The sequence below is a fragment of the Leptosomus discolor genome, chromosome 12, assembly GCF_034619465.1.
Source record: "Leptosomus discolor isolate bLepDis1 chromosome 12, bLepDis1.hap2, whole genome shotgun sequence".
In the NCBI taxonomy this organism is placed as follows: domain Eukaryota; kingdom Metazoa; phylum Chordata; class Aves; order Leptosomiformes; family Leptosomidae; genus Leptosomus; species Leptosomus discolor.
In genome coordinates this window covers 13769919-13794411 of record NC_141402.1, presented here as the reverse complement: position 1 = coordinate 13794411, position 24493 = coordinate 13769919, and the positions used below count along the sequence as shown (strand labels likewise).

The 24493-nt window shown below is 39.9% G+C and overlaps 1 protein-coding gene across 3 annotated transcripts in view; it reads right to left on the bottom strand.

Annotated features, from left to right (window-relative positions):
• KCNQ1 (potassium voltage-gated channel subfamily Q member 1) overlaps positions 1 to 24493 on the bottom strand; it is a 359122-nt gene that overhangs the window by 210698 nt on the left and 123931 nt on the right. The window contains exon 14 of one of the 3 annotated variants that reach the window (XM_086472063.1): positions 13559 to 13566. The exons of the other annotated variants lie outside the window; for them this stretch is intronic. Coding sequence (XP_086328189.1) covers positions 13559 to 13566 — 8 coding nt within the window. The remainder of the gene's footprint in view (positions 1 to 13558; positions 13567 to 24493) is intronic. 3 annotated transcript variants of the gene reach the window in all.

Below are 24493 nucleotides of genomic sequence, written 5' to 3'. Positions count from 1 at the left end.
CTTAGGTCATATATGTTCCTAATTTAGCATGAAGTCCTTACTTTATTGGTGCCTTTGTTGAACAGAGGCTTCTACCTTTGAACTGCCCTGTTCTGACGCTTCTATGCACTCCAAAGCATGTGTCTGCCTGCACAAAATTACACTGTGCCAAGACTCAGAAAAGTGGATGTGTTAGATGTTCCTAATGTCCTTAAGGAGAGCGTATGAAGCTTTTTATTTTGGTCTGTATCTTTACATCCAGCTTTCTGAAGGCTGGTTTCTAAGAAACACATCCATCATGCTTACCCACACTTCTACCTCAGTAACCAGCCCCCTCCCTTCCTGCAGCACCATTTGTTAGGTCATGACGGCTGTCGGGTTGTTTTCTGGTACTTCCAACTTCAATCCCAGCTTCGGGACTAAAGTAATTCGCAGTACATTGCTTCCAGGTCAGTTTAGAAAACGTAACCACAAGCACAGAGATCCTGCTTGGATTAGCACCGTTTCTACCGCAGCAGCGTCCGAGACCCTCAGACAAGCACGAAGCTTTGATTATGCCACCCGCACTCTGTACACAGCAGCTACTAAAGACAGCCCTGGCACATCAGGTTACAGTTCAGGACAAACCCTGGAAACAAAACAACGTTGAAAACTGTGAATAAAATCTAAGGCCTGCTCAAATTTCTGGCAAAATCCCTGCTGACTTCCATGAAGCCAGGAACTACCCACCTCCTATCTCACAACAAAGGAATGCAATCATTGAACATGAATTTAAACTCTGCCTGCGCTGCCGTGGCCATTTTTGTGCAGCATGCAAAATACCCACCAGCGCTTTGCAGCGCCGAGCTACCAATGCCCAGGGCTGCCCGAGCTGCCGAGGCCACCGATGCTGCTGAACGAAAGCCAAGGTAAACAAGTGTCAGCCAAACTTTTCTTTTCTCCTTCCCTTCCCCAAGTGCTCTATTCAAAACACTGGGGGAAGGAGAGGGGGAGGAGGCATAGATTATGTTTCAAACTAAAATAAATGTAGTTGTTCCCAAACTACTCTCCAGCTGCCATTTGTCATCTTCTCAGAGCCACCATACAGGTTGTCACTACTTGGAGCCACTGACTGCCAGCTCAGAAGGGTTCAAGGACAGGAATACACAGGTTACACTACTGAGGTACAGGAAAGCTGAGTGGGGGAAGCCCATACCAGCCACATGCACCATGCACGCGAATTTCCTGAGCATCTTTTAATTGAATTACATTAATAAACCAAAATAAGAAAAGCTGAGGAGAGGAGGGAGAAACAAAGAAAAAAACATATCCACCAACAGGGAAGAAACAAAAAAAAAAGAATTATAAATTATTTTCACACTTTTTTTTTAAAATGATTTGTAAGAAAAATTACTTTAAAAGCTCTTTAAGCCAATTTTCTAAAGCCAGTCTGTGTTAAACAGTATTTCTCAATGGAATGCCTTCTAACAGATTTTGCTCTAGCACGTAATGCTGATCGTCTCATTCCTGGTCCAAGATTGCTGACTTCCCATCAACTTTTACCACCAGGATTATCATCTTTAGGAACTGCAGAAATAATTGTACAATAAATGACTGTCAATGAATCAGGCATGACTTCACTGCTGAATTACGCAGCTTCCCTGACAGTTGCCTACACTCACAGAACCTTAAAGATTAGAAGGTTTAGCAGCAGAGTTTAGAAGTGTCATTGGTAATGGAAGACACATTCGGGAAACGAAAAAGCTTTCAAGTTATTACTTTAGTTTGCTTCAAATCCCAGACAAAGAAATGGAAGAGGCGGCCACTTTTCCCTCTGAAAATAAAATTGAAAAGATTCTTACATTATTTTACCAACTTCCAAACTGGAGTTGCACTATTTATAGCAAAATTGCTTTAAAGGCTACAACGTGTTCAAGAAATGCAATGAAACCTGTCAGCAGTGTGGATCTGCACTTTGTAAAAGAGGCTTTGTTATTACGTCTTTAATAATTGTAGTGAAAGAAGGAAAAAAAAAGGAAGTGATTTGGTGAAAACGTTGACATGTAATTCCACATAGGTCTGATTTCCCACACAGTGTTCCTAATGCTGAGCTAGCACTACAGCCAAAGCTGATGGTGCACGGTACAGCTAGACGTGCACACAAACAAAACCATAAATGCACCAATTAATTATCGTGAATTCTTTAGAAACAATCATCACTGTTAGCAGGGCCAATATACCGATGCCCTACCTGAAATGCACATTGCAAAGTGACTTTGCTTTCATCATAGCTCCATATCAAAGAGTAAACAACATTACTTCAGGAAAGATTTTAAAAAGAAACCAGTGATAATTTATTAAGTGTTTTGCACTACTGTTTTTCTGTTTTGTGAACTTTGCCTTGGCTGGTTTGCAACAGTAGGGAGTAAGGGGAAACCAGCTGAACACAAACTGTTTGATTTCAAAGTTTTCATCTGTAAACTTCTGAGACAGCCTGAGGGAGGAGGTGATAATTCAGTATCTTATAATAGCAGGCAGGATAGAGATCAAAGAGAAGGAAGACTTGGCTGAAACTAACTACAACTGCTTGACTGTGTGAGGTACTAGTAAAAATAAGGTATTTTTGATGCCTAAGGAAGACCGTCTGAACTGCAGCCCTGTACACCTTCCACTTTTCATGCTGTTTTGGGCTTTGTTGCAGCCGTGCTGCACTAAGAGCCTCCTGCTGACATATGTGTCTTTGACAAAAGTTTGGACTAGATGCGAAGGCTTGACACTGCTAGACTTGCAAAGCCTTTTAATTGAAAATACAGCTTTGCGTGCAATTAAAAGTTGGGGCTTTTTTCCTAGTGTACAAAGGCAGAAGCTGGGCAATGACGGAAACTCAAGCTCCGTGTGGTACAGGTAGAGACTGTCTCGCTGAGTGACTCCGTGATGGGTTCCTATGCACCACCTCAAAGCACACTAGTTGACAAACTCTGTGTTCCATTTGGGTGGGTTTTTGCTGATGTTCATTAATCATGCCAGACTGCAAGCCCCAGGGTGTAATTCTCTAGGTCTCTGGGAAGACCCCGAAGGCGGCTAGCTGACCTCTCCGCACACACACTCCTCCTTTCTGTAAACCCAAGACCATTGCATGTCCAGTATCACATGCTTAAAAAGCTGCTTAAAACTTTGTTTGCAAGTTTTTCAGAGCATGCAATTGCCAAGAGTGGCCAGACTACTTGACTTCAGCTTTCTATCTACATCCTATCACAACAGCAAAACAGCAAGTGATCCAACCCAAAGGCAGATGTTTTTTGAGACCAGAGAAACATATTCAGGTAGAACACACAGTGTTCGGGATGCCCATACAATTTCATCCAATGTTGACAGAGCATCCAAAAGGATGATGTTTGATTGCCTTGAGGATCTCTTCTTTTTCCACACCTTGCTGCATTGCACGACGGTGCTCTTAGGATGGGCAGACCTTGGAACAATCCAGGGGTGTTGCACAGAGTGGAAGTGCCTTTTGACTTAACTCATATGCAACTTGTTATAGGTGTGAGCCAGGAAAAAAAACAATAGAATTTGCTTATCTATAAGCTACAAATCAGCTGATGCTCCAAAAAGCACTTAAGATAGTGCTTAAAACCTACCCAAGCCTATAGCTGCCTAACATCGACTTTGAGCAAGCACACTGAAGTATGTTGCTGAACTATGGCTTTGGAAAACAATGCAAGGCCCATTGAATTCCACTGGCGTGACCTCAGTAAGTGAAAAATAACCCAAGACAATAAATGGAAGTATGACAGAGGCACAAGGAGTGACATCATCGTGTAGCTGTGCCAATTATGGCCTAGATGCTAAAATGATGACTCCTCTAAAAATAGTTATGAAAAAGTGATGGCACATTACGTTGATACGTTCAGAAAAATAATGCAAGAAGGGTTTTTTCATCCTATATCAAGACATCCAACATTGCTACTGACAAATAAACTACCTGCAATTCAGATTACGCCACCACCTCAAGGCTCCATACAAATAAAGAAAAAAAACCACCTCATCTATGAAAAAGAATTGACTAATTAATGTGCTGATAAATAGGTTCTCTAAAAAAGCATTTCTTATTCTTCCCCAGATTTTTCAATATGTATACTGAAGCAAGATTGCATGTTTCAGATCAGTAAGGCCTTTTTCTGCCACCTTCCCTTTTTTGTTTCGAAGATGCTGATTAATCTAAATTACTACATATCAGACTTTCTAATTGTGAATGTTTTCAAGCCAGTGTCTGCCTTGCATCTGCATTCTTATTTGATATATAAGTATTATCACAGAAAATACTTTGTATATAAAGCACTGAAAAACACATCACACAGAGAAGAATAGCCTGTGTTGTATATATACGTCAGGCAAACAAAATTCCATGGAAAAACACACACTGTAAACATCAATGCCTTTCCATTGAGGACAGCTGCTGTAACACAATCCAGGGTGCCTGCTGCCAGGATTTTCCACATGAGTGCATCTTCTTTTAACCGCTGCTCAAACACTGGCTGAAAGAGGAGCTGCTAGACTGAACATGTGTCTGCGCTCGGATGACAAACACACAGCACAGCAGTGGAATGCAGAGCAAACCTCGGGATTCGGGCGGGAAACGAGCTACCCGCTGCCCACCTTTGGGTAGAGTTCTCAAACACTTTTGCTCTGGTTTTCAGAAATGCATTTCAGACTTCCTGATGAGAACTAAGTGTGCATGTCTGTGAGAATGCACGCAGTCACAGAGATTTAAGTAGAAATTGTCAATAAATGAATCACAATTTATGACAACTACAAAATATACATCTCCTTTGGCAGCTGAGTAGAGAGGAAAGACAACCCTATTGGACACATATATTCATTTTCCTTAATCTAAGGAAAATGGATATTGGCAGAAAACTTCAGAGACATAAAATGTTAGGGGGGAGGAGGTGAGAATAGTTCACTGCAGAGAACCTGTTCACAATATTAACAAAATGCAAAACAAGCCACAGATTAGATAGAAAACGGAATCAGGTTCCCCTGCACAAAAGGCACCTCAGCTGCCAGAAGTATAAGAGCAATTAAGGAGCACAAATAATCTTAAGAGCAGAGAAGAATAAATGATGTAGAGAAGGAGAGTGCTCACTTGAATTAATGAGTTTGGAAATGAACACAGACACACATTTATACATAGACACACCCCACAGCCTTCCAACGCCCTCAGGGTAAAATGTCCCTGCTGGACGTAGAGCAGGCCAGGGGCTCTGCTCCATGCTGGGTGCGGGTGCTCCCCTGTGTCCCCCAGCCCAAAGGGCCGAGGTGCTGGCTTTTCTTCCTGAGTTCTGCTGCATACTTCCTGCTGCACAGTTGCAAAAATGGAAGCCTTTTACCCAGGTATCACAGGCAATAAAAACCAACTGTCGATTCCTGGCATATTTCTGACAGGTCAAACTCACAAACATTCTAGATTTAAAATTCTAGACATGTACCAGCCAAAGCAGACACAAAACCTTAGTAAAAGTTGTTTTAACTGGTGAAATAATAAAGGTTTTCTTTTTCTCTGTGCCCCAGTTTCTTCACCATCCTCTAGTCTATCTTGTGCGTGGCTGAGAATCCTCCAGGATGCCAGAACCCTCCTCCCTCTCCAAAGCCAGCAACTGACCTGCTCCCCTCTCTCTGGGTGACAAAAGTAAACAAAGACATAGGATGTACGTGTGTGTGAGAAAGAGGATTTACAGATCAAGAGAAAGAACTCAAGAAAAAACTTGAAGGACTGAAGCCTCAAGGATTTATGGGAACACCTTCAATTTTTTAAGTGGATTTCTAGCTTTACAAGATAGGCTTGAAACTATGTGTAGCTTGAGTGTTAAGAAAACAAAAAGTTAAAAAGAGATGCCAATACTTCCTTAAGTCTTGTGATTCAGCTGGGCCTGACTCCCAGTTTATGACCTTTTTGAGGCTGGCAATGCTCTGATTGCTCAACCTGGCTCATAGTTGGCAGACACAGTCCAAACAAGAGAATTGGAGAATCTCAGTTCTAATCCCTGATCTTTTACAGGGATTCAGCTGGATCTGATTCAGCAACACATGCAGGCACATGCTGTACGTTAAACAAAACATTACCTCCACTGAAGTTATTAAGACTCAGAAAGCACTCAAAGTGCTTGTTTAACCAATTACCTAAATCAAGGTCTACATGTTCACAAGGCAGCTACTCCCAAAAGTTGTGTATTCTTCCTTCAGCTTAATTACCAACTCAGCTGAGCACGTTTGGTGTTTTGTGGGAAGCATGGGATGGTCAATACCAGAATTACTGTCCAATAAAATGCACGCTACAATATTTAGTTGTAGCAATAAACAAAATTAACAAGTGCAGCTACTAGGGCAGAAGAAGCAGGAGGCACAGCCTGACAGCTTTCTGCAACCTTAGAACAACCCTTTTAGTTCCATCATAATTTGTCTAAGAAAATGTTTCCAACTTCCAGTTCTAGCATATCTTCTGGTTATTGACTAACCCTGCTAAGTCTAGTAGCTTCAGTCTTGGCATGGTTTAGCGCTGTCACCTCTCAGCTTCAACAACTGGCGAAAAAAAAACCCAAAACAACAAAATAAACAGGAAAACAAAGTGTTCACAATCTTAACCGAAGCCAGAAGGAATCCCACATTGATTTTAAGACTCTTTTGGCAATAAATAGCATTGCCATGTAGGCAGAGCTAAGAAATACTTGAGCTGTGAGATCTGTTTTAGAAATCTTGATGAAATGTCATTAAAGAAGAAATAAATGAAACTATGATGTTGAAAAATTAAAAATCTGAATATAGGAGATGGATAAAGTGATATAACACTGAACAGAATAAGCACAAGATGTAAGATCACAAATTCCAAATATACAAATTGTTGAGCACCCCTTGGAAATACTAAAAGTCTATGCTTTCCTTTAACATTAGAATTGCTCATGATTCCCTCATCGACATGGTGGGCTGCATAGTAGCCCAGTAAACACTGGTGCTTTCAAAAATAGAATCAGTTACAGGTGGACATTAAAAAGCCCCCACTTTTTGGATCTCTCAGAAGATCACTTGAGAAAATGGAAGAATCTCAAACAATTAAACAGAAAAGCAGTAAGAAGCAAGTATGTGTACGGGACCACATTCATTCTTCTGTGAAGCCACACCATTTAGAGACCAAATGGCTTTTACATTTCACATATAAACATGTTCTTACACTTCACATATGAACATGAACCCCTGCCTATAAAGTTAAAGGGATCATGGCATTCTTTACTGTGAGAAGGACCAGGGAAGTCTGCATCCCTGTAAATGAATATCCACAATATCAACCAAAGACAAGAAGGTAGCTGGCAGGGGGAAAGCTCAGCATGAGCACCAAGGGTCAGACACGGCTATGCACAATCAGACATTTAATGAATTTCTGCAGACAGCTGCTTACATAACTGTCAAGCTGTCCTACCAGCCCTTCAAAAGCACTGAGGCATTTCCCCTTCTTTAAGGGGGGGGGGGGGAAGGGAATCCCACTCAAAGATAAGAAAAACAAAACTCACGAGCTGCAATAGTTGCAATTACTTATAAGTAGCTTATGACTACATGGATTAAGCTTTAATTACTACACTGTTGCTATTTGTCTACTATTGGATGTGTGGAGAAACCAGTCCTAACCTGTCAGATACGCTGGACTCATGTTTTCTAATGTTTAAAGAGTTATAGTTTGCCCTTGCCTTTTGCCAACAGTAGATTTCCACAATTAAAGGAAGTTATTTTATACTATTTTAAACAAAGGTTGAAGAAATTTGCCGTAGGAACAAACTTCCTGAGTTTCATTCTCCAAAGCTTTAAAATGACTGGCAAGCTTCACTTTTGAGTCATATAAGTTAATTGATGACACCATAATCACGAGGAGTAATGCTAGTCTAGTCAGGTATTCTTTCTTCCTGGTAAATACAATCCAGGATACCCTGAGGGATTCTGCTAAGCACAGATGTAGAGAAAAGCACACAGAAAAAGAGGACAGGAACACATTTTTCAACATGTCTTTTCCCCTTATTCAACTGTCGAAGAGAACAAACGCATTGTCCAATGGGGATTATAAATGAGCCTCTGCCCAAAGTTAAAACTGAACTTCCGAAAAATATACATGCTACCACTTCGAATTTCATCCTTTAGATATTGACAACTTTCATCCTATGGCAAAGATTTACAAGAGGAAAAGGTATTTTTTAAAATCATTTAAATCCACAAGACAGATTATTAAATTATATACTTTGTCTTTCCAGTGAAAAGAGGTGACAAAAGGACAAAGGAATCCAGCCACCAATTTATCCACGGATTTGCCAACTCCCATGACAAGCTGATGAACAAATCTTTAACTTTATTTCCATTTGATAAAAAAACCCTGTAGTTTAACAATCTTATAGCAAGGCCTACAAGAACATATTCACCTACTTCGAATTAATCAAGACTGATTAGCACTCTCTGTAGCTTACTTCCCTGCCCATAATGTGTCAGCACTTCATCTCTCACGAACCCATCAAAACCGGGGTTAAGATGCCACAGCTTAGCAGAACAAATATTGCAGAAAAGTCAGTGATGGACTCCTACGCAATTGTTATGAGATGTAATTTCAAGAAAGAAAATTCTTCAAGCCCTATCAGAGAATACAGATATTTTTGGCAGGTACACCTTGTTTGTTTTGTTCTTTCATGGAGATAAGTAAAATATACCACTGTCAGAAAAATGAATCACTTTGACTGATACTCTAAGCCTCACGTTGTCTAAGAACTGCTGCAGTATCTTTCTCCCCATCTGTCCCAAACAGAGCTGTGATGTATACTTTTCTCTCTGTAACCTGGAGTAGAATATACAGTTTCATTGGTAGCAGAGAGATGCTGGAAGTGAGAAAACCTAGTTTAAGGTTAGTGTCATCTCACTACTTAGGCTTTGAGAGTGAAATACTCATTCCCTGAATCGAAACATCTATCGAAGTGTCATATGAAATCAATCTGAACCTACTTGTCAAGACCCACAGAAAAATTATGGAGGGGGAACCAGGATTGTTCCCAGGTGTCAACCATTTAACAGCTGTAAAGATACCGGCTTACTACAAGAAGTGTAAACATAGCTGAGAAAGCAGCCTACTGCTGCCATCTTCCCCAACAGTTTCATTGCTCATGTGGTGCACACGTGTGTACCTACCCTAGGGCTTCACTTCCTGAAGTTATAGGGATTTCTCAACTTTCAAGCTTAGACATCACCCCATCCTCTCTCTAAGAGAAGCAATAGTTGTATGCACAGGAGAATTTACAAAACTTGGTTTCTTGTGGCTCCCTGTGTAGACTGTGCCTTGTCTAACAGTGAGACTGAACGCAGGCTAAAACCTTTCACTCCAGTGGAGGAACCCCCTGTGAGCTTTCCCTCTTCCTCTTCTTGCACACAACTGCTTATTTAATGAAAATGAGTATCATTTAGATTTAACTCCCATGAATTAAGGTAAGGCTGGACAACAAGCCCAAAAGCTATCTGGGGATGGGTGACTGGTGACACGCAAACAACAGCATCACATTGGCCTTGTGTCCTGGCAAAAAAAAAAAAAAAAAAAAGATGATTTATGCAGCAGTGCATGCAAGTCTGCATTTTTTTTTCTTGTTAATCATAAGGCTAAGGAGGTTAAAATAAGGGAACTCATGAAGGAGAAATTATCTGAATCTTTTTTTCTTTCATGACAGCAAAGTATGCCATATATGATGAAGCTAATACTCAGCCCAAAAAAATGTATATAATAAAATGCTGTCAGCCATGATAAAGAAACCATTAAAAAAAAAGGCAACTTCAAGTACCATAGTGTTCCAAGTAAAAGCCCACATTCTACAATAACGACCTCAAGCGAGACGCACTAGGAGACAGCAACATGAACTGTAGGATTATCACCCATCTGAGTCACTTACACCCTGTTTACGTCTAGTTGAAAGCTCAGTGGTTCCAGTACTACTAACAACATTTTGTCTCATCTTGCAAGATTTTTTCCTCCTGCTATCAATAGTTTCCAGAAACCAGAGAGACTTCTGACATGCTGAAGTGCCAGAATGCTATAGGTAGCCTTGTTCAGCAGCAGAATACTAAACAATCAATGATCAGGTCTATCAGCTTTTCAATGTGTTCTCTCTTAATAGGAAACAGGTTCCAAAGTTAGAGTGAGATAACATGCTAAGCTGCTAACTATTTCTCCTCCCTCTATTCTCCTCTGAGACCTATTCTCACAACGGACCTATGTTTGAAACTGGTATGCAGGGCTATGTTTGAGACCTATGCTGCAGGACTTGTTTGTGATGTGTCGTGACAGACTAGGATTAAAATCCCTTTACTTCAAAACTATAGTTCTGGAACTTTGTGCTCATGCAACCTCACCTACAAGGCAAAACAAGCAGATTCACTTCCATGTTGAGAGTAGTTGGATCTTTCGAACAAAAAGCAGAAGAGGACCGTGACCCAGGTAAAACACTATCACTATCCGCCAACTTTAAATTTTAATGATTCCCAACAAGGACTGAACACTGTAATTGTACTGAGTCTTTACTAATTGTATTGAACATCACCCAACTGGTCTTTCCAGGAATTCAATGAGCAGGGATGCGAAAGAGGGAAATGAGGCTTCTCGAGCACTATCCTATCTCCCATCCAAAACAAATTTGGAGAGATCTCCTACTCAATCCCTCTCAAAGAATCAACAATCTTGAAACCAAGTCCACTTTCTAACTAATACCCTTCGCTTCCAGAGTTTTTAAAGGATAAATTATGTTTAGATTTCCTCTTATTCCCCAGCCCTAAGGCGATAATAAGACTTGAGTGAGATGCTTGTAGTGACAAGTGTGGAAAGTACTGCAGTCATCTCATCTAACACTTACATTATCATATAGATATATATTTTTTTAACCTTTAAGAACAACATAGTTTATCATATACACACTGACTTTATTTTTTCTTCAAAAAAAGATTACAAATAAATACTTGCTAAAATTCTGGCAACCATTCTACTTAGACCATCAGTGAATCCTGCTGAAATGTAAGGTTTTTCTCATGCCACCCTACCACACTAATTTTGTCATCCAGTTGACTATTAACCCATGGCTGAGTAACTCAAAAGCAGGCATCATTTCATACATAACACGACTGCCCCCTTGTGCCAAACTAGATCCCCTTCCTTTAGCACGGGGATTTTTCATCCCTTTCTCTTTCCATAATCTGAAAAAAAAAAAACAAACCACCCAACTGGTTTCTTCAGTATGAAGCTAGAGCTCTACTGTTCTTGAAACTATGACAAAACAAAATGTAAGGTATGAATGATAAAAAGCAATTTGGAAAATACATTTCCCAGCTGACACAATCCTAAATCACCGACAGGTTTATTAAGATGACAAAAAAGGAAAAAGCTGTTTCCCTCTCAAAGGTTGTTTTCTTCACACATTCCCTTTTTTCCTCATAGGTCAGACATAATATTAACTATAAGACATCATATAGCAAGATTGTTCGCTAACTTCACCAAGTCAGACACACAGCATAACGCACTAGTAGCTCTGAATACAGAAGCCCACATCAACATGTGCAACACACTATACCACCAGGGGAAAACTCACAAAGGACATCAGAGGTCCAAGTGGGCACAAACACATACAGGATGTACACTAACATTTAAAGATATTTGTTCAAACAAAACAACACCTTTGCTGAACACATTCACTTTGCAAGTTCTGAGGGATACGTAACAGCTATAATATTTATACATAATGGCTGTAATATTTTTCTAAAGAGAATTTGGTCCCGTGCATAATTTATATACATCAACACACTATGCATGTGTTTGGAAACTCAGAAATTATTTCAAACGTGTTCCGAAATGTTATGATCTGTCCTTTAGCATAAGGGGCCAAGATAGGTGTGTGGGGTTTATGCAGGCATCGGTAACCTGTGTGGCACCTGAGAAGTGCTAACCAAGGCTTTGGACTCAGGCCAGATAGCAAAGCATGGACAGATTTTCATGTTTTGCCCTTTTCTTTTTTATTATTTTCTAAGCCAAGAGGGTGAACGTCAGTGAGAGACTGTCGCTGATGGTGGCAAACAGCAGGCAGGCAGAGTTAGATTAGATGTTTGCCCTCAAGAACAAGGGAAGAACTGGATGCCTTTCATTATGAGTAGGGTAGAGGAAATTTAAATAAATAAATGAGAGGCCCTCTGACCAAGGAAGACAGTCTTTGAAAAGCGGTGTAAAAATTGAGTCAGAAGACTGAACTAGAAATTTTCCCCCAAAAAAACCCAGGACACAATACAGCCACAGAAAATGCCTCATTTTTGCCCATTTCCCTCATCTATCGGTCTTTGGCAAAGCTAAACCAAAAAGCACTATTATATGAATTGTTATCCAGACTCTCAGACTGCTTGCCCTTTGGCCTTCAGCTCATGGGTCTCCCCCCCTTCAGTTTTCCCTTAGTGCTCTCCAAAGTTTGTGGAGCCATCAGGGACCCCCCTCCTTTCTTCTAAGGAAACAGCCTCTGTTCTACTGGCACATACCTGGTGTGAGCACACGTACTAGATAGGAGTGTCAGTAGGCAAGGTAACAGGGAGGAAAGTAATTTTGTATCTGCAGAACTCCAATGTCTTTACATAAGAAGTCTGGAGGCAGGACAAAGCACTGGCACAGGGAGAAATGCTGGGCCAAAGTGTTCCACTGAACCTTGGAAAATGGAAGAAGTGGGGAAAAAGTGAAGAACTGAAACTAAGCAGATAAGAACTGAGTTGAACTGATCAGAACAAGCAGCAAATTCTAACAGATCGGCATTGTTCGCTGCAAATCTCACACTTCCATATCAGGAAACTGGAAGCTTTTGGAGGAAAAAATGACAGAGTTGATTTCCTAGAAGTTGCTTCTGAGCATGTATCCACATCTGCACAGTTCCTAGAGGAGTACCAACTACCAAGGTGTCTAGAATGCAGCACCACAAACTCAGTAACTGAAAAATATGAAGCCATCAAGCCAAAGTTAATAATCTGGGTCTCTGAAAAACACCAATGCCAAGAGAATTAAAAGCATCGCATTCCAAGCATAAATGTGTCTGATGGTATCACCAAGATCAGCCAACTTTTCTCCCATATCCTCAGCTCATTTCCTCCTCCTGTCACTACTGATACGACTATCCTTCCTGTTCACTGAAGCTTACATCCTTCAATTACTCTCTTTCCTCCTCTCTCCATCTCCCACAACCCATCCGCTTCACCACAGCATCTCCAAGACTCGCCGCCTCCCTCCCCAACCCTCCCTCCAAAAAATTCATTTAGGCATTTGTAAGGCTTTAGCCGTTCAATGAGCTGACCAGAGGAAGTACAGATGGGACAAGGGTAAGCCAGTAACTAAGGTACCACTTCCCAGCTCATTTGCTTTGCTACTATCAAAACTCCATCTCTCTTTTCAGTCTCTCTGCTAGTTCTGTCACTACTGCCACATGCACTTTGAATGTTCTCTCCATCACATGTAACGCCGTATAGCTATCAGTTTCATTTCCCTACTGCATGTTTTAGATGTTCTGCATTCGCACACATGTCCTGCTTAATCAGAGAGGAACTGAACTCGAAAGCTTACAACTTAGATGTGAATATTCCCAGACTTTAGACTCTTGGCTTGCTTTTATCCTTTTCTCCCTTTCTCTCTGTGTTTTCTTTTTCTCTGTCAGTTCTTTCTAACACAGGGACACCTTGCACGCATTAAAAAGGTCGTTAACAAGTGACAGACTCCTGCCATCCAAATAATCCTAATAATTCATTCTTCTCTCAGAGGAGCTGCAAACTATAATGACTACAGTTCCATCAGGTATGATTTATATTGAACTGCTTTTTGAGAAGTTCATACCTTTAAACTGTACTTCCCTCAGAAAAAGAGAGTTCCTAGATGTACCATGTCTCAAAAACGCCATTGGTGGTAATGCTCCAAGGCCTATAGCATATGTTATTTGCCAGTTCAAAATTTACAGTGAAAGACCAAAAACCTTCAGACAAAAAGACAGAAACAATTAAGAGCTCTAATAATCTGATCCTGCTGTTCGCAGCACACAGTGATTTAAAATTATTCATGTGTTTCAATATGGAAGTGATTTAACATAATTTAGCAAACCTGAGACCTACATCAAGATGTAGTAATGATGAATGGGTGAGACACAGCACACACACTAACAGAAAACCTCAGAGTCCTGCAGAGTAAAGGAAGTACCCCTGAAGACCTGGCAGGTGCCCCCATGTGGGTGGCCTAAAAAAAAAAAAAAAAAAAAAAAAAAAAGGAAAACTGCAAATACTTTTTTTTTTTTTAGGAAAACAAAATACAGAAGATCAAGATTCTAGAGTATAACAAAGGGTGTGGATAAGAATGCATTCCAAATTTTACATAGACAGCACTGGATTAGGTTTCTAAAATAAAAAGCAGATGGACTGAGAACACTTACTAAATTCACTGAAGAACAAATACCCTGTGGTTGCATCCCTCCATTATTTATTATCCCAGCAGCCATTTTAGGACTCAAACACAGCTATTTCTTGTATAGTATTTCTTTTATAGTACACGATTCTCACAGCTATTTCTTGTACAGTACACAGTTCTCAGCAAGGGCTCCATATACAGCAGCAAGCACAGTGCAAATCCTCTAGGACAAAGCACACATGCAAATCCTTACCTTTCCTTCTCAATAAACCCATTTCTCACAAAGCCTGAACATTCTGAGGTATTAATTATTTAAACAACAAAAAGAATAATGACTGGCATTTCAACTTTTTACTGTATTTACCACAGCTAAAACATGGATGAAATTTTATAACATCCACTTAATTATGCACCTGACTTCCTATTTCCTCGCATTACTTGTTCTATGGAATAGGCAATAACAAGAACCATTAAATGCTGCAGTTTGAAAAATAGCTAAGAGTATACAGTGGAAAGAGAAGAAAGTCGAGAAATTAGTATTTGTGCTGCTGAACCAGAACTACTCAGTATCAGAGTGTGAAGTTTTTTCTAAAAACAGATGAGTACAGCAGAACAACAGTTCCCAGTTTGCCAAACTTTTGTCAATACTGTGCTAAGATAGAACAGTGCTTTCAAACCAACCTTTCTGTCTCAGCCCCTTTTCAGGAGGAACAGGTACAGCGTAACACCTCCAGATGGGACACATTTTTGTTGTTTGCATGCATACTGCCAACCACAGCAAGACTCTAAATCCAGAGTAGAGTTTCTGGAAACCAATACAATGAAAGCACACACGTGTGCCAGCTCAGCGTCCTCAACTTTAGGTAGGACCGGAGAATAGGATGCATTTCACCTCTGCAACCTCCCTACACTCCCAACACAAAGCTCCTGAACACTTCACATTCAGCAACGGAGGGGATTTGACCCCTGACTTGCAGAGCTAGGTGAATAACGAATGCTTCATGCAAGGCTTGTTTCTTCGTCTTTTCAACCCCGATCGTAGTCAGCTAAGCACTGCTGCCAGCTCCTGGTACTAACAAAGGAAACCCGACATCCCGCACCGCTCTGGTGCTGCCCTGCATGTCCCTCCATCTATGGGCAGCCCAAGACAAGCTTCCATTTTGTGTTAAAATCAACTTGGAAATAACGGATTGTGAGGATTTTCAAACCATTCACCACTGCGCAAGGCCTGTGAAGTCCACCGTACCAAACCTACAACTTGAGAAGAGTTATGTTCAGTTTGAGCACTTCTGGCTCCCACTCTGACTTCAGGACATTTTGTAAACAAGCCAGGCAGGGCTGAGCAGGCATTGAACAAAGGCTAACTTGCATAGAGGTAGCCTGTATAGCAAACATGAGCGTGAAATCGTTGCCCTGGAACTCAATTAGTGCTTCTCTCCACACAATATTAAGGAATATTGTGATATTTTGGGGTTTTCTCATCAAATAAAAATGAGGAAATAATCTTGAAATACTAGACTTATTTCTATAATAAAGTAATACCCTTAAAAAAAAGAAAGCTGTTTCTTCACAAATTTTTGATTGCTTTTATTAAAAAAAATCAGATTCCATACACATGGGGGTCAAATTTTCAGCAGCACTAGTACAACCTTGGTGTCTATGACCTGTTCTCAAGTTCTAGCCAGTGTCTAAATACGTACTGATAGAAGAAAAAGCTATGAAAGTTCAACGGCTTTCCAGAGTAATAGCTGCTCTATAGGAGAGAAAAGCCACGGGGAAAATCCAAATAACTTTCACTGCTTCTGTGTTAAAGTTCTATCGCAGTGAACTTACTGTCAGAGGAAGACAAACACGTAATTTCCAAGTGCGAGATCTCAGCAGCTACAGCTCTCTGCTTGCTGCCCTTCATATTCCTGCATGTAAACTATACTTTTGTAGTGACCACAAAAGGTTTGTGGCATCCCCTGGTATTTTTCCTTCATACACAGTCTGTGTTATGGATCTAGCATGCCTGAAAGTGCCCTCCCTCAGAAAAACACGACAACCTCTCGCAAACCAAGAATCACATACTGAGTGTGACATTTCTGCTCACTTCATCCATTCCCTGCAGGATGTTGTGTCACACTGAAATCCCCTGCCTCTATTTCAAGGCTGTAATACATACAGGCCCAAAATTCCTAAAAGATCAAGTTCCTGGGATTCACACCACTCCCAGTAACTCCCCTTTTCAGGTACAGTGACGTTTCTGTACCAATGACCTTGGCTGCACAGGAGATGGGACTTGGTTGTGGGGCAGGTCCCTGACCCAAAAGGACATGAAGACGGAACAACCACAACCACTTGTTGATCCATTTCCCTTTTGACATCATCTTTGTGCATTTCACATATGGAGAAAAAGAGAGAAAACAGAGCATGAACACAACAGTTTTCCTTGGGAAAGGCAGATGTAGAGGAGTAACCGGATCCAGCCATGACCAGCTTCTTTATTTACTTTTATTCCAAGAGACAGTAACCACAGAAATGGGTGTGATACAGGAACCTGAGAAAAACACAGACCAAAACAGAACCATGAGCAACAGGTCAGGTGCTCAGCTTTAGTTTGCTATCCGGCTGACAGCTACTGTAAGGCATTTAAGGTATTTTATCTACAACACAATGAAAATGCTTTAGCTTTTTTCAGTCTAACTTCCTGCAGTGAGAAAAACAAAACAGATAGTTCTACACACGGGAATGACAAAAAGTCCCTGAGACACTGAGTGAAATCACAACTATTTTCAGTCCCTGCAGTCACATGAAGAAAGCAAATTTCAGTCAACAGCTCCATGACCTCCCATGGACTCGCTGTCTGGGGCAAGCACCCAAGGCCAGGCATGCTGCGCTTCACGCCTCCAGCATCCCAGATGATGTGTAGAGTTCCCTACTTCACAGCTCTGCCTTGGATTTGGCAAATATTTCAAACAAAACCTTCCACTGCTACATCACATGGGTGTTAAGCACACTTGGTCAAGTTTTTACATTTGGAAAAAATCATCAATAGTGATCAGAAACAGCAGCTGCAGAAGAAACTCTTTAATGTGTCAGTGCTGTGAAAGGATTTCCAGTGAAGCACAGCAAGAGGAAAATACCACATTAATTCTGAACCAGGTACTGGTCACACAGAGCAGCATTTACTTGTGAAAAAATCTGCAACTGCAATATTTATCTTTCTAAAACACTGTAGAATGAAGTTAATAGGAAAAACCAACCTGCATTGAAAATATGTTCAAGCAATTTTCAGATCACTTTTACCCACAAAATGTACAGCATGCAATTTCCTGAACAACTGTAGTATTGCAGCAGGTAAACTAACCCATTTACACTCTTCGGAATTGTTTCCTTGTGAATTAATGCTGTTACAAAAAAGTATTTTCCTTCAGCATTGCTGTCCCGGTGCATTATTCAGCAATATTTAAACCAGCTGTTAATTTCCAATTTTCCAGCGTAATTAACTCTACTACAAAAGATGCTCTCACAAGACCGTATTAGAAATTAAATGTTATCCAAGTGTTAAATACAAAGGTCCCGTGGGTCACACATGCTATTGGTTTTTAATACCATAATGTTCCATGCCTGAATTTCATAGTTGAACCTGGAATTAGATGATTAGGTCAAAATAATACATTAGACAAACTATTTGCTTGTTATGCTGTGTTGGTTTCCAGCTCTGTCTGCCCCCCAAACCAGGCATCTGTAACTACACTCACATCTACAGCCATCATTTCACTAATGAAATAAAATGTTTACAAACGCTAACATTTTGACCAATATTAGAATTATAATTTTGCTAAAAATGCTCATGTACTAGTTTGTACCCACACATAGAACAAATCCCAGTGGTCAACTATGTCTCTTGGTTGGCGCAGCTCAACCTTGACAGGCATTCCTACAACCTTGTCCTGCTGCTGGATTGACTCCTGCTGCAATCAGAGCCGGGATGCCAAATCCAGGTATGTTTGCATCACCAGTTTAGCATAGTGTAGGCAGCATGTGTGGCCTCAATGCTGCCCCTAGATTCTGAAGTATACTAATTTAACAGCTCTTCAAAAGCATTAAATTTTACAACTTCCTAATGAATATTTTGTTACCACATTAGTAGAAAACTGTTACTTGTCATTATAATTAATAAACCATTAAAAAAAAGTTCTATCTCGCTTATTGAATAAAATAACTCCGAACAAAAGAAGCGCACACATCGAACTACTCAAGTTTTTAGCTGCTTTTGGTATATCCACCACATCCAAGCAAAAAGCAAAGCCATCCTCATAACAGAAAGAAAATGTTTATTTAATGCTTTGAATTTCAATTCTGGAGTTAACTCAAGATTATCATAAATTTAACTTCTTAAAATGCGAGATGAAAGTTGGATACTTATTTTGTGTGTTCGTCCCCTCCCCGCTGTCCCCCCCGGCCAAAAAAAAAAGTTTTTGCAATTATTATTCTGCACAGTGCCCAAAGTAAACAATGATAAAAGTTAGTAAGTGGGGAGCTGCTTGTTGCTTTTACAGCATAGGAGCCCTGTACTTCTGAATCACTAAGCAGCTGGAGTCTCGTTTAATTACTTAACATCAATCAAGATGTAAACCAGCACTCGGAGACCGAGGAATGCAATGTTCATCTGCAACACAAAAGAAATAGCTAAGCTATCTGAGCTTCTGCCTAGACGGTTTGTACACTAGGAAAAGTCAACACATTACTTTTATACTATGTCAGTAACAGAAAATAGCCAAACAGTAATTTTACGCTGTACTTGAATACATCAGTGACAATTTGTAGTAAGGGAGAAAAGATCATGAGAGTATTATTTCATAAAGGCTTTTAACCTCTAACACAGAACGTATTTGTCCAGTACTACCTTCTGGCAAACAGCAGCACCAGTATATGACAGCACTTCCCGCTCCAATAAATAAATAGAAATTTAAAATAAAATGAGAGATGAAACTGCAAACTCGAGGTTCCTGCTTGAATTTTTCACCTGCTCACTCTCTAAGCTTGTGAAATACAACTCTTTTACTGTGTTTTTGCTGCTATTAAGAGCACAGCACAGCAATGCTGCGTTCAACTTGACGGAGGGCTACAGTCTGTCTTTTACAAGATCAAAGGAGATGATCTAATGATCCTTTCCGGTCTATAGATGTAAACTACACACTCTATCTAATCTATGAAAAAAGCAACCACCCACCACAGCACACAAGAACTTCTCCCTAAAGATAAAAGGACCAAGCACATGGGACAGATGTCAGCCACATGACTTACTGCGCTGCTGGAAACAGCTCAGTTGCTACAGTGGCGAGGGGGAAATAAAACGCCATGAGGGTCTGCCCAAGCCTGCAGCACATCTCAGGTAATCATCTATAAACCCAGAGATTTTATAGATGCCGGCATCATGGAAGACACCACCAGACAACTTTAGCCAACTCTGTAGCGGACATCGGATGCAGAACACAGGAACAGCTCACGTGCTGGGATCCCACCTGTTGGATATCACACAAACACAGAACAACTCAGAGCTTCCAATCTAGGCATAGGGTGACATTAAATATATGCAGACAGATAGATGCAATAGCACCTCATACAATAGGTATGGGATTTGTCTTGGCACAGAGTGGCTGCAGTGTTCTTCAGGAGCAGGGAAGACTTTACAGTGATTTCAGAGCAGGGCAGCTGCACACAAAAATGCACAATACTGGTACTAGCTCATTGCTACAGTCATTTTGGCAGTGCTTCTAGCTGGTGTCAATACCCATAATCAAGAAATAAAGTTTCGATAAAGTATGATGAACATACTGAAATACCCATTCGACTTTCAGCATTTAAGAGACAAGTTTACTTACGCCCTGCTCTACTACAACCACCTAGCTCGAGCTGCAGGCAAACTATTCAGCCCCCTAAAACTGGGACTACCTAGCAAACTAATAACTTCTTAACTTAAATCAGAGATGCTTTGAGTCCTTTTTGACGACCATACTGCATTGATCATTGCTTACTTAACATAAGGGATTAGCCATATTTAGGGCTGGATTGCACAGCTATTTTCCCCTCCCATGCAACCTGCAACGAGGAACAAGAATGGGATGATGACACTGAAATCACTCAGTGTCTTGTTTACCAATGTGCTGGAGTTTCCTTCTGAAAAAGGAACTTTCCTGATTGCTTGTTAAACCAGCTTTAGAGATATTTTGTATCCTCAAGTGGCTCAAAGCAGCTGAATAGATGAGAAAAATCAGATTCCTGATATGTCCATACTTCTAGGGTCGATTTCTTTGCCAAGTTTATGGTCAATTTATAATGAAAGCACAGGATACAATGATGCTTTTCCATACCAAAGTTCTCCATAACTCAGGGAAAGAACCCTCCCCCTTTTTAGCAAACTATTAAACCAGCAGAGACCGTAAGCAGCATTCCTAGGGGAGTTGGACGACATACTGAAACTTGCCAAATGAAAAAGGGATGCTGCCCGGCGCACAGCGAGTGCTGAAGGCTTTCCTGCTGCAAGTTAAGTAAATGACTGGAATAACAGCACATAACGGTAACCAGTGATGTTTGAACATTAAGCTCTGGTTTTAACTCAGGCATGTTCTTACATACAGTTGCTACCACTGCTATTCTTTTAATGTGTCTTGTCGTTAATGATAAGATGGACCCCATGCAAACCACAGTTTAAATATTGTTAGCAGTATTTCAGAGAGAATTCTGGTGACAGCAGAAGTCAGCCATTACATCTGGCCACTCGAGAGTGAAAAAGAAATATTTGCTCAGACTTCAGAGGGTCATTTTGGTATAGCAGAGGAAGATAAAAGCAGGAATCTTTTACAATATGAGCTAGCAAATCAGAGCAAATAGGGATTCCACTCACTAATAATCCAACAGAAAGAGACAGTTATAAAACACATTCAGCACTGTTTGTTCTAGGCAGTGTGGTTATATCTCATGTCAAAAGAGTATATGCTGGTAATTAAAACAGAGAACACTTACTAAGAAAAAAGAAAGAAAATATTATTTCCAAGAAAAGCCAGAGGTAACTGCAGCACCATGGACACTGCACTCGGTGTTTACCAGCACACTTAATTTTGATTATTTCAATTACATTTCAAAGTGCTCAAAAGCATTCATTTCAATCATTTAGAAAGATCCATCTGTTACCATTTCCTCTTAATCTGGAAATTATTAAAAAGCACTAAATTTATCTGCCTAATTATTCCATCTATCATGATGTTTAACAAAGAAGGCTTTAGTTTTAAAAACACCTCCACCATTGGAGCCTCCCATTTACTCCTATTTCAATCCTTAAAAGGCTCTCCGCCACACCAGAGACGCCAACAGAGATAGTAAAGAAGATAAAGCAGATGTCATGACGTAGAATGTTTTCAGGATGCAAATACACTTAACTGCTTTTTGGTTTTAATCTAATTTTTACTTTTATGTAAGCCTACTGTATTAAATCTAAGATCACAGCAGGATGCCATTGCAAGAGAGCCTCCATGGAAAAATTACTTTTTATGTATAGTGACAAAATCAATCCTTAACTAATGAAATGTATTTTCATCACCCCAATAAAATGCTACATGAAACATGGGAGGAAGTCATTAAAACATCAAGAACTATTGTTATTTTGACCATATAGACAACAACAGGACCACAACTGCGCGATGTTAGCAACTGCTTTCAGCTGGATCCACAGTAATTCTTTAAAAAAATACAGAGAAAGATGTACATGAGATTTTGCCAGTAATTTGCATAGTTAGAGAGTCTATTTGTTTACACAGTCTTATGACAGCAAGTACTCCTTTGGTACCATACTCAAGGTGGTAGAACTAGGTAGGAGTTGTTCAAAGATCTCCCCAGTTTCTTTAAACTTTGTGAAAAATTGATCTACTTTTAATATATATAAAGAGTTTAAATACGATGTCCAGAGATGACCTTTGATTCATGTTTCAGTTTCTGCAGTAAATTTACCATATACTTAGAGATAGTATTTCCCTAAAAAATTACTCTTATTAAGGAGCAGAAAGAAATTACAAACATTTGGACATCAGCGCTGATTAAACAAACCACTGTCTAAAGAGCTGCTAAACCCTGAGAATGGGAAACTATAGAAGTAACAGACATGAACTTATTTTTGATTCAGTGGCATTTCTGAAAGACTCACGGAGAACATAGAACCCTTTTTAAACTTCTTTAAAGAGGTGAGGAATATTTGTATAAAGATATATTAGATTGAGAGTTCTTCATTACTTTCTTCTCTCCCTTTTTCAGCTCAATTCCACTCACTTCTCCCTCTCCCTCACATTTGTATGCTTGGGAGCTTGGTTCACTACTTTTGCTACTTCAGCTAATGCCAAATGTAAAGTTAAAAAAGGGGATGAAATTAAACAATTATACGAACACAGGGAAAGAAGCACTTGGTAGCCGAGGCTCAGCTACAAGTAGCATCGATTTTCCACTGCTTTAAAATGCAAATAGAACAAAAGACCCAACGAAGTGAAACGGGGAACAGGAGTCAATACGGAATGCACTGATTAGAGAGAAAGAAAACAGCGAGAAGTCCAAAGGAGAGGGGTGGTATTGACACAGTCTAGTTTCCTATTTCACTTTTACAACAGCCCAGACCATAACAATCATTAAACAAACCATTGAAGAGCTGAGGCTTATCTCGAACACCACACCGTGTACTGCATTCTTCAACCTGTAACCCTCCCTTTTATAGGCGAGATCCGTAACAGCTAATTACATAGGTTGTTCTGCTTGAATCTGCATCTTCCTAAGACTTCTCACGCCAAAGGAAAAGTACAGCCACCCTTCCATGCACTGTTACCTTATTCTATATTTCTGCATGCACTTGCTGTAAATCTGTTTTTTCCATGACATTTTAATCACTTTCCTGTTTCAACATCAGGTCTCCAAGTGCTTCTATTATTATTTTTGTTTCCTCAAAGTGGTAGTGACAAATGATTAACTGGTACAGTGATCTTTCCACACGAAAAATTTCCCATTTTCTATTCCACAGAAATAGGGCTATATTTAGTACAATATTTATTTCAAAACAGATTTAAAATACAGCCAGAAGTAGGTCCTGCAAAAAAAAAACACACCCGCATTTTTGTTATTAGACACAAAACCAGTCCTATTAAATTCAGTGAGAATAGGCACCTACATTTACAAAAAAAAGAATAATTTTTGCATAAACAAGCAGGGCACTGAAATTCAAGGGGACTTTCCGCCTAGAAGTCTAAAGCCCTTTGTCACAAGGGCTCAAAAGTGGCATTTTCTTTCCATGACCTAACGTAAGTGAGGAAACGAACTTGGCCTCATGCTTTTTTTAAGCCACAACAATGTCATGTGTAAGCACCCCAGACTTTTGCCACATTTACACTACTTGTCAAAAGGAAATATTTTTCATACTGTCAACTAAAAGTCACTTTCCAGTTGCATGTCTCCAATTAACTGTGCAATACTACTCATGTATTTATGTCTTTCAAAAACAAATGCTTATTCTGGAGTCACCTTTCTGTGGTTTACGCATAAGCTAACTCATATGTTGCAATAAATACATAATTGACTCGGAAATACTTCTATGAATCCCAAATTGAAGCATCCTTAGATCAAGTGTTTTATATTATGCTTCCACTTCTGAAACTGTCTCCATGCTTCTGTTCCTCGGAGTATGAATTGCTTTTAAAACCTGAAACTAGAGATATTTGCACTTAATTTGACTTTTCCATACTAATTTGTTTTCTTAGCTGGTGCTGTATTTTTGTTAAGTACTTGGGTTTAAACTTGGCATATGATTGCTTACATCCTTATCAACAAATCTGGAGCAATCATACTGTATATATGACGGCTTTAAGGAAATAAAATGCTTCACTACTGGGAACAAAATAATTCATCCTAGGTTCTCTCAGGCACAGCATAACTTTCAAGTTGGAATTAAAAACACACATAGACATGGATCTGAAATGACTAATCGCTTCTATTATACAGAAAATTAGTACATGGCTTTGCACAGAAATAAATCTATTGCACAATTCT